We start from the raw sequence: 11,411 nt of genomic DNA, 5'->3' as shown, positions 1-11,411 counted from the left end.
TATTCTTGTTATTTTTGTGTGTGTGCTAATGAAGGTGTCAGGGATTGATTTAGGTGATGAATGTACAACTATGTAATGGTACTGTGAACAATCGAAAGTACGATTTGTTTTGTATGACTGTGTGGTATGTGAATATATCTCAATAAAATGAAGATTAAAAAAAAAAAAAAAAAAAACTCTTAGAAGAGAGCCCTGTTGCTGCAGCAGCCATTGGAGGTGTCCTCAACATGATGAAGCTCATCATCCCTGATGACTATTCTCAGGCCAGTGAGTGGGCAGCCTACATCAGGAACTGCATCATCCAGTTTAACCCAGGGCCAGACAAGTACTTCACTCTGGGGCTCCCCACTGGGAGCACCCCACTTGGCTGCTACAAGAAGCTAATTGAATACTATAAGAACAGGGACCTGTCCTTCAAGTATGTGAAAACCTTCAACATGGATGAGTATGTGGGCCTTACTCAAGACCACCCAGAGAGTTACTGTTCCTTCACATGGAACAACTTCTTCAAGCATGTTGACATCCATCCAGAAAACACCCATATTCTGGATGGGAATGCAGCCGACCTGAAGGTGGAGTATGATGGCTTTGAAGAGAAGATCACAGCTGCAGGTAGGATTGAGCTGTTTGTTGGACACCTTGGCCCTGATGGACACATCACCTTCAATGAAAGGGGCTCCAGTCTGGTGTCCAGGACCCATGTGAAGACACTGGCCATGGACACCATCCTGGCCAATGCCAGGTTCTTTGATGGAGATCTCACCAAGGTGCCCACCATGGCCCTGATGGTGGGCATGGGCACCATCATGGATGCTAGAGAAATGATGATCCTCATCATGGGTGCACACAAGGCATTTGCTCTGTACAAGGCCATTGAGGAGGAGGTGAGCCACATGTGGACCATGTCTGCCTTCCAGCAGCATCCCCACAGAGTGTGTATGATGAGGATGCCACCCTAGAGATGAAAGTGAAGACAGTCAAGTATTTCAAAGGTTTAATGTTTGTTCATAACAAGTTGGTGGATCCCTTGTACAGTATCAAGGAGAAGGAAACAGAGAAAAGCCACCATACAGTGATTAGCCTGTGCTGCATCTAGTATCAAGTACCTCATAGGAGTGGGAAGTTTCTTCTGGAAGTGGTCTTTAGGACAGAATTTTAGTTCTCCAATCTAGTATTATTATTCCAGATAAGTGGGTGAACCTTTTGTTCTTAGCTATGAGGCTTGAAGCCTAGTCCTACAGTTTGGCTACTGGGAGAATGACTTGCTTATAACCTACTCTGATTCAGTAAAAATCTCTGAAAAATGTACTCCATCATCTTAGTGTCTGCCACACCTATGTTAGGAGTTTTTAACTTTTTATTCTGTCTCTGACACTGTTCACATGAACAACACACTTCCTTCAGGAACCTCTATAATTTTATGCACTGATTCTCAATTAAGAGGGAATTAGGGGCTTGTATTTACTGGACAGTACCTCTTTTGAGAGTCTTGAGAACCTCTTGAGCAGGGCTGCCACCTTATTTGAGAATCACTGCTCTAGACTGTCTAAAATAAGTATAGGGAAGCAGTTCTTCTCATCAATAGCAAGTGCCATGGAAAGAAAACTTGCTTCCTTCCTTCTTCCCAGTTTTCTTTTTTTTTGCCCTGCTCTCAGAGGTGACCTTTTATGAACTTGGAGTACTCCTTCAGGGAGGATTTTAATGTTGTAGGCTGGCAACACTAAGAAGAAGTCTTTTGATGATGAACCCAGAGCCCCAGTGGGCCAAGTTAAATCAAACTCCTCTCCCTTTGTGATCCTTGAGCACTAGGTGGAGGAAGGCAGAAACTCTTTTCCCACCAGAGCCCTGTGTTTTTGTTCATAGGTCTCACAGTGGCTCTTCTCTTTAACTGTACACACATTAGAAGTTAGGAGGTCCACTGGGGCAAGAGACACTGCCATGATTTCAGTGTTGGTGTTCAGTCAAGGTGATAAGCAGCTCAGGTTTGAGTATAGATACAAAACATGAGGCATGCTCTCCTGCTCCCATAAGAACTGCGTGACAAGACAACATACAAAATGCTTCTAAAGCTGCCTGATGTTCTTTCCCCCATGACAGTACTCTTTATAAGAACCCTCTCCGGCTCATGTGGTGTGGTCTGTTTCCAGAGCATCAGGACGTACAACCCCTATGACCATTTGTCCTTCACCCCTTGTTCATAAAATGAGTCTATTGCTCTGCCTTCCTTTTACTCCCTGAATCCTTCATGGAGTGGCTGCTGCTTTCTCCCACCTGTTTTCATGCCTATTTGCAGCTGCTGTTGCCCTATTTCTAGGAAAGGTCCTGGCTCAGGCCACTTCTATTGTGCCATGTTTGGTAACAATTCAGTTCAGTTCTGTCTGAAGCTTTTATATATGATGATTGCTGTCATTCTGTTTTAAACTAATGGTTCAAAGAACTTGTTTACAATGTGATATTTTCTATTAAATCCAGTATTTTCAAATAAAATAAAAAAAAAACTCTTAGAAGAAACTATAAGGAATCATCTTCAGAACCTTGTTTTAGGCTATGGTTTCTGAAATTTTACACACAAAGCACAAGTAATAAAAGAAAATATAGATAAATGGATATCATCAAAATTAAAAGGAAATTTATTTTTAAGCTTCATAACTCATTATTTATAATGTTACTTAAATTTTTCAGATTGAGGTCAAAATTTGGAAAACTTCTATCAAGTTTATTCATACTTAACTGATGAGATTTAGACTAATTTTCTACAGAGTAGATTCTAGGTTTCAAACCTTGCTTTTCCTTCACTGCTCACACATTTCTGATACCAGGTTTGGAGAACATGTTTCTATTGTGATAAAAAACTACACCTTCTTGCCATGCCATGCACAGAAGTATTCCTATTAAGCATTCCTATGCTGGAATGCTACTAAAACATAAGTATACATGGAAGTGACTGGACAACAGTATATGTAAGTGTATAATATACACAAACACATACAAATACAAACCTTCCTATATATGTGTGTGAATATGTCTATAACTATAATTATACCTATAACTATATATCCTAAGATATCCAAGCAAAATATATACCCAACTCACCTTTCCCTTAGGTCAATCCCCAAAATGACCATGCACACTCCAGTGACACTGATATAAGTGCAAGTTTAAAAAAAGAGATGCTGAGATGAATACTGAAGCTCAAATGTCTCATTTTTTCCAAATATATATGATTCTGTGAACATATTGTTAAGGTTCTTCCCTTTAAGGGCCTTGGAAGGGCCTGAGGAAGTCAGGGAACCTAAAGCCCAAGTTTCATGAGCTTCATTGTAAATCTGCAACTGATAATAAGAAAAACATTTAAATGTAATTGCTTCATAACTCTCTTAAGAACATTTGCTTATACTCTATATTTTCCTCAGTTCTTTATTTAGTATTATTTATTTTATAGCATATCCTTATCATTTTTAAAATCATAATTTTGACTCATATTTTAAACTATAGTTACTCTTTTTCTAGATAAAATAATTAAATTAAGCAGTATACTTACTCCTCTGTGAATATCTCAAAATATATTTCTGCTGCCCTCATAATTGAATAATAGCTTGGCTGGATATAGAATTACCTTGACATTTTCTTTCTCCTCAAAATACCATGGTTACTGTCCAATTGTTTCCCAGGCTTTGATAGGGATCAGATGATAAAATTCATATTTGTTTCTTTTTTTGCTAGTCTGCATTTGGTTTGCTTGTTTTTTTTTTTTTTTTAAATTGTTCATTTGTTGGGTTGTATATTTATAGGAATTTTCTTTTTTCCTTCATATCAAACAGTTATACATAGGCATGAATTTCTTTTCATTAATTTTATTTTATACTCAGTAAGACCTTTCTTCCTACAATTTTTGTTTATTTTTCCTAAATTTTCCATATCTTTTTCTTGTGGAATTTCATATATATATATATGAAATATATGCATAATAATAAATTAGTTTGTTTATTACTATATAGCAAAATTATGTGATTTAGTTTTAGGGCTTTGAATAAAAGAAGCCTAGTTTTGAGTCCCAACCTTACTGTTTACTATCTATGTGACTTTTGGAAAGCTACTTTTGCTCACAATGCTTCCATTTCCTAACCAATAAAGCAATAATAATAATAATAACAATATCTACTCCATAGGGTTGCTGAGAGGAATAAATGAGCTATAACATGTAACAGATTTAGAACAATTCCTAGAATATAATAGCCACTCAATAAAATCTGATATATTAAATTATTTTCCCATCACATTTTTTTAATTTCATGAACATATTATTAATCTCTAAGAATTTTTCCCTGATTCTATTTATTCCTTTTCATCTTCTTTGTCACTATTTTATTGGTTTTGTAGATTTAACAGCTACTATAAATTCTATATTACATTCTATAAATTCTATATAAACTCTATTATACTATATATTCTCACTGAAATACACATCTATGTATTAGAGATTTTCTAAAGTTTTCTCTGATTATTGTTTGTTTGTTTCTGACATATTTGTTTTATGTAACTTAATTTCATAGATCATTGAAATTCCAGAGCAAAATTTCCCAGGGGAAGCAATTGATAAACTGTGGCAGACACACTGTTGCTTCTTCATTCTGTTTTACTCTCCCTGATTATGGAAGCCCACTAAAATATTTTCACCTAAATTCATTCTCTGGCATTCGTATGAATGAATACTCCTTGACAGGTACATCTAAGACCTCTTTATAGCAGGTAGTTCTCCTTGGCTAATAGAGTACTACTAGTTGATTTCAGGAGACGATGGAAAGTTTCCAGTATTGGGTGGCAGCTGGTCTTCTTGGAGACAGATGAATGGTCAAAAACCATCAAACCACTGAATGTGTTTAGTTTGGTCAGAGCAGTATTATTTTTTCTTAAATTCCTTCAGATACTGCATATACACTCAATTTCTCCTCAGTCCCAACTATTCTTTGTTGGTTTTACACAAGGGCTATTTCACTTATTTCCACTATCTTTCCTGTAGGCACTTAAGATTGTGATTCCTGAACTGGCATAATGTCTGCACAAGCTAACTTCATGGTAAATATCAGGATTGGAGAGATGACATGAAGTAATGTCTAAATCTGCCACTTGGGCATTAATTGATCAATCCATTCAGAAAATATTCATTGAGTGTCAACTGTGTGTCAGAAACAGGGAAAAGTGCTAAGGATAGAGCAGAAAACAAAATAGACATAGCCATTGGCCCTCTTGGAGCTAGAAGTATAGTAGAAGAAAGAAAATTTGCATGATAGTTATATAAATTAAAAATTGAAATGCTGATTTACCAATCTGGAAGTAGGTGGAAAATGAAAAGAAGAGAGAGGTGCAAAAGAGAGATAATGAGAAAACAGAAAGAGAAAGAGAGAGAAGGAAAGAGGGGAGGGGATAATATTAAAGTGGAGACTTCAGTAGGAGACCAAAGAAATCCTCTGCACTTGTGATAACATTTAATAGCCATAAAAAACTTTTGTGATTTGGGCCCAGTTAGATATTTAAACACAAAGGTGATATAAACCTCTATTTACCAGGCAAACCAACTACATTTGGCAATCTGGCTAATGGTCTCTTTTCAACTACTGCTTCTCTGTATCTACTGTATTTTTGTTTGTCTAAAAACAAAATATTTTTGCTGAGGAAAAAATGGCTTTCTAACATGGTCACCATGTAAACTTGTGGAAGAAGTAAGAGACCTAAATCAAATGCAGATAATACAGCTTTTGCAGAAATATTAAAACTTCAAAGCACACAGAGGTTTCATTTTGCCAACTCCTTTTCTTTGATATATATACGGGATTGGAATGAAGATTTATATTCTTTATAGCTTGCCTGGAATGTATATACAAAAATAATAGGGCCATCTTCTCTAATTCCTGTCCCACAAATAATAAAACATTGATATTTTCCTTGTTATTCTGGACTTCCCAACAAAAACAAATATATTCCAGATGGATGAAGATATGTCATGACCTTTGTGAACATAAAAAATAATGTGAGAAAGTTACTGTTTTTCACCATGAACAGAATAATATAAAATTGGTATTTTTTTCTTTAAATAATTTTTATTTTAATTGTTTCAAGTCAGTCCTTTTGACACCATTGCAGTCTTCAAAATGTACAATTTTCTTTTTTATCTGAGGTCTTCCTTTGCCAGTGTCTATCTATCTACCTACCCATCTACCTACTTACCTATTCAAAACTTTATGCAGAATTATTCACATGAAAATTGACAGAACATACCTAAGTGCAGAGAAAAACTTGAATCATGGCTAAAACATGAAACTTTGACAAAACTTTGATTTTTTTAAAGCATGTTGGTAAAGAAGTAGTGGTCTGCAGTTAGAATTGGAGTTAAATCCTTGCTGTTTCACTTCCTAGCTGAGTGATTTGGGCCAAATTAGTTAACTCTTTGAGCCTCAGTTTACCAGTCTATAAAATAGGGATGAAAAATATCTGTCTCATTGGACTGTGAGGGTGTTAAATGACATAATGCATGGAATGTACTTATTACACTACCTGACTCATAGTAAATGCTCAAAAATACTTTTAATATTAGTATTAAAATATCTTTCAAATTCATTAACAAGATCATTTAAATTATTATTACTTTGAAATATTCTGATCTGTTGATCCATTTATAAATGAATAGGTTTATGTACATGGCCACTGATATAGCTCACTAATTAATCTGATACCAGCCCAGTTAACCATCTCTGCTATGCTGTCAACTAGCCAGATCAATTCAAACTTCCTCAGTCATAAATTTATTGAAGCAGCTTATAAAATCACTTTCTCATTTCTTAACTGTCTTACTAAAGCTGCATCTTGGAGCTTGTGGTTTCCCAACAATTGAGCTGAGTTATCATAACAGGTCTAAATTGCAGACCATTGTTTACTAATGAAGGTGACCCAGCTGGTATTCAACCCAGTAATAAGATGAGAGGAGACCAAATTCCTGATTGGAGTTTACCTGAGCTCCCAAAGGAACTCCCAGGGTAGAAATTCCCAGTGGCTTATGGACACAATTTTTTTCTCATGTTAAAAATGGATAGAGGAGTGGGGCAAGATGGTTGAGTGGTGAGGTGTGGGTTTTAGTTACTCCTCTGGAGCAGTTGGTAGATAGCCAGGAACAGAGTTAAAAGGACACTGCAGAGGAATTTTAGTTCGGACATACTTCATACAACACTAATGAACACATGGAGCAGTGAGATCATTGATACCTGTAAGTTCTCACACCCAGGGGGCCCATGCCCCTCTCTGCAAGGCACAATCCTGAGGGAGGAGGAGATGTCAGTGCTGGGAACCAGGAGGGAGAACAGCAGTTGCAGCACTAATTAACAAACTCAGACAGCTGACCAAAAACTCCAACCATAGATAAACTGAGACCAGACACTGGAGAATCTGGGAGCAGTCATCCTGGCAGAGAGGAAATTGGGCTAGCAAAAACAGCAGAAAAATAAAAAGAGACTTTAGGAGTTGGTGGTAAAAGTAATATGGAGAAGGGCTGGGCTCAAACAGAATCAGGCACATATGCAATCCCAGGGGGCCAGGCCCCTACTCTGAAAAGCTAGTTTTTCTGGTTTCTTGATTGCTCCTTAATCAACCTCAACTCCTTGTCTTTTTGCATCTCAATAGCCCATCAGAACTGCAAGGATTGTAAATAGTCTATACTAGGCCTTTTTTTTTTCCTTTTTTCTTTCTTTTTTATTTTTTTCTCTTTTTCTTAAATAACTATTTTAAGAAGCCCATTACAGAAAGACTCAAAATACTTGCAATTTGGGCTGAGACAAGAGCAGAGCTAAGATAGCTCTGAGCGACAAAGCTGTAAGTCTATTGGCAGAGAAAATTTGCTAAAGACCATAACTTCCCAAGAAAATGGGGGAATGGTCCAGCTCCAGTGGCAGCCTTCTTTGGGGAATTCAGATCCCAGGGGCTGGAATTCAGAAACCGGTTTCAGTCAGCCATGCCCCTGACAGGGTAAGGGTCACCAGGAGAAATAAAGGCTCCATACTTTCTCACACTGGTGGGGGAGCTGCAGGTTGACAAGGACCACCTGCTGGATAGGATAAGAAAAGCACAGAGTTTAAAGGCCTCACAGGAAGGTCTCATTCTCAAGGAAACACTATACCCTCCTCCTGAGACCTGGGCCTCTCTGGACTGGGAAAAACTGACTGGAGTTGACCATATCTGAGGAGACTCTCACACAAAAAGAGAAACAAGAGGTGAAAAACTCCAATCAACAAAATAGAACCTAAGTTAGAGGCCTAGAATAAGCTGAACTAATCACCAAAGGTTAGAAAACAAAGCCAACCAATAAGAAAACCCTAGGTAAAAGAGTGAAAATGAGCTCCAGAATAAACTAATCAAGAAAGTCAGATGCTTAGACAGCTCAAGATAATGAACCATACTAGGAATCATGAAAATATGGACCAGCCAAAGGAACAAACTAATGGTTCAACCAAGATACAGGAGTTGAAGCAACTAATGCTAAATAAATTCAATGAACTGAAGGAAGAACTAAAGATGTAAAAACAAATCTAAATGAATTCAAAAATCAATGAACTGAGGGAAGATATAGCAAAAGAGATATGGAAGACACTGGATGGACATAGAGAAGTCATAACTTGAAAAAAACAAATGGCAGAACTTATGGGAAGGAAGGGCATAGTGGAGGAGATGAAAAAGACAATGGAGGGATACAGTAGTAGATTTGAACAGGCAGAAGAAAGGATAAGAGAATTGGAACACCAGACATTTGAATTCATACACACAAAAGAATCGATGGCGAAAAGAATGGAAAAATATGAGCGGGGACTTAGGGAGCTGAGTGACAACATCATGTGCACAAATACATGTGTTATGGGTGTCCCAGAGGGAAAAGAGAGGGGAAAAGGGGCATAAAGAATAATAGAAGAAGTAATCACTGAAAATTTCTCAACTCTTATGAAAGACAGAAAATTACAGATTCAAGAAGTACAGCACACCTGTGTCAGTTTGAATGTATTATGTCCCCCAAAACACCATTATCTTTGATGTGATCTTGTGTGGGCAGACATATTAGTGCTGATTAGATTGTAAATCTTTGATTGAACATTTCCATGGAGCTACGACCCACCCAACTGTAGGTGATAACTCTGATTAGATAATTTCAATGGAGGTGTGGCCCTGCCCATTCAGCTTGGACCTTGATTAGTTTACTAGAGCACTACATAAACTCAGACAGAAGGAGTAAGCTTGCTACAGCAAACAAGGACACTTTAAAGAATGCACAGGGGTTCAGAGAGGAGCTGTGGCTGAGAGACAGTTTGAAGATGCTTGTTCAAAGCACACTTTTGCTCCAGAGATGCTAAAAGAGGAAAAGAATGCCCGAAGAGCAACATTTTGAAGAATACCATTTTGAAATGCAACCTGGGAGCAAGCAGTTGCCAGACACATGCCTTCCCAGCTAACAGAAGTTTCCCAGATGCCATTAGCCATCCTCCCAGTGAAGGTACCTGATTGTTTATGCATTACCTTGGACACTTTATGCCCTTAAGACTGTAACTGTGTAACAGAATAAACCCACTTTTTAAAAAGCCAATCCATTTCTGGTGTTTTGCAAAAAGGCAGCATTAGCAAACCAGAACAACACTCTAAACAAAATAGACCCCAATAGATCTACTCCAAGACACTTACTAATCAGATTGTCCAATGTCAAAGACAAAGAGAGAATTCTGCAAGCAGCAAAAGAAAATCAATCCATCATATACAAGGGAAGCTTGATAAGACTATATCCAGATTTCTCCACAGAAACCATGGAGGCAAGAAGAGAGTGGTATGATATATTTAAGATACTGAAATAGAAGAACTGCCAACCAAGAATTGTATATCCTACAAAACTGTCCTTCAAAAATGAGTGTGAAATTAGAATATTTTCAGACAGACACTGAGAGAGTTTGTGAATAGGAGACCAGTGCTACAAGAAATAATAAAGGGAGTGCTACAGGCTGATAGGAAAAGACAGGAGAAAGAGGTTTGGAGAAGAGTATAGAAATGAAGATTATCAGGAAGAGGAAAAAGAGAGAGAGGAAAAAAATAAGACATGACATATAAAATCCAAAAGACAAAATGGTAGAAGAAAGTACTGCCCTTAGAGAATAACACTAAATGTTAATGGATTAAACTTCCCAATAAAAAGTCATGGACTGGCAGAATAGATTAAAAAACAGGACCCATCTATATGCTGCATATAAGAAACTCACTTTAGACAAAAGGACAAAAATAGGCTGAAAGTGAAAGTTGGGAAAAATATATTTCATGCAAACAGCAACCAGAAAAATTGGGAGTAGCTATATTAATATAAGACAAATTATACTCCAAAGGAGAAAATATTAAAAGAGACAAAGAAAGATACTATATATTAATAAAAGGGTCAATTCATCAAGAAAACATAACAACCATAAATATTTATGCACCAAGCCAGAGTGCCCCAAAATTCATGAGGCAAACACTGAGAACACTGAAATGAGAAGTAGATGACTCTACAATAATAGTTGGAGACTTCAATACACTGCTCTCATCAATGGCTAGAATATCTAGAGAGAGGATCAACAAGGAATTGGACATGTTGAATTGTATGATAAATGAAATAGAATGGACATTTATAGAACACTATACCTCACAACAGCAGGATACACATTCATCTCAAGTGCTCATGGAAAATTCTGTATGATAGACCACATACTGGGTTACAAAGCAAGTCTCAACAAATTTAAAAATATTGATATTATAAAAAAGACCACTATCAGAACACAATGGAATGAAATTGGGAGTAAATAACAGGCAAAAGATTGTAAAATTCACAAATATATGGAGACTAAACAACACATTCTTAGAAAACCAGTGGGTAAAGGAAGAAATTACAAGAGAAATTAGAAAATACCCCAAGGCAAATGACAATGAAAACACAACATATCAAAACTTATGGTATGCAGCAAAGGGAGTGCTGAGAGAGAAATTTATTGCCCTAAATGCCTATATGAAAAGAGAAGAGAGAGAAAAAATCTGTAGTGTGTTTTTGCACTAGTAATGTGCAACAAGAGGAAAAAATAAAAAAAAAATCCATTTACAATAGCAACCAAAAGAATCAAGTATTTTATTCAAAAATTGGAGTGGCCTTAATGAAGGCCACAAAGATGAATACAAAGAAAACTACAAGAAACTGCTAAAAGAAATCAAGCAGGACCTGAAAAATTGAAGAACATACTGTGTTCATGGATTGGAAAACTAAATATCATTAAGATGTCAACTCTACCTAAACTGATTTGTAGATTCAATTCAATACCAATTAAAATCCCAACAACTTAATTTGCAGAAATAGAAAAACCAATAACCAA

The 11,411-nt window shown here is 36.7% G+C and overlaps 1 protein-coding gene across 2 annotated transcripts; it reads left to right on the top strand.

Annotated features, from left to right (window-relative positions):
- The first annotated feature begins 227 nt into the window (after positions 1–227).
- On the top strand, positions 228–959 carry LOC119523397 (glucosamine-6-phosphate isomerase 1-like). Of its 2 annotated transcripts, XM_037822158.1 has the most exons (2): positions 231–366; positions 466–959. In XM_037822158.1, the coding sequence occupies exons 1-2, from the start codon at positions 231–233 to the stop codon at positions 957–959; spliced, it is 630 nt and encodes a 209-aa protein (XP_037678086.1). The 2 variants fall into 2 exon arrangements, with proteins under 2 accessions (XP_037678085.1, XP_037678086.1); XM_037822157.1 differs by having other exon boundaries at positions 228–959.
- Positions 960–11,411: the final 10,452 nt, after the last annotated feature.

Source organism: Choloepus didactylus, chromosome X (genome assembly GCF_015220235.1).
Source record: "Choloepus didactylus isolate mChoDid1 chromosome X, mChoDid1.pri, whole genome shotgun sequence".
In the NCBI taxonomy this organism is placed as follows: Eukaryota; Metazoa; Chordata; class Mammalia; order Pilosa; family Megalonychidae; genus Choloepus; species Choloepus didactylus.
The sequence above is the reverse complement of the archived record's forward strand: the minus strand, read 5'-3'. Positions and strand labels throughout refer to the sequence as shown.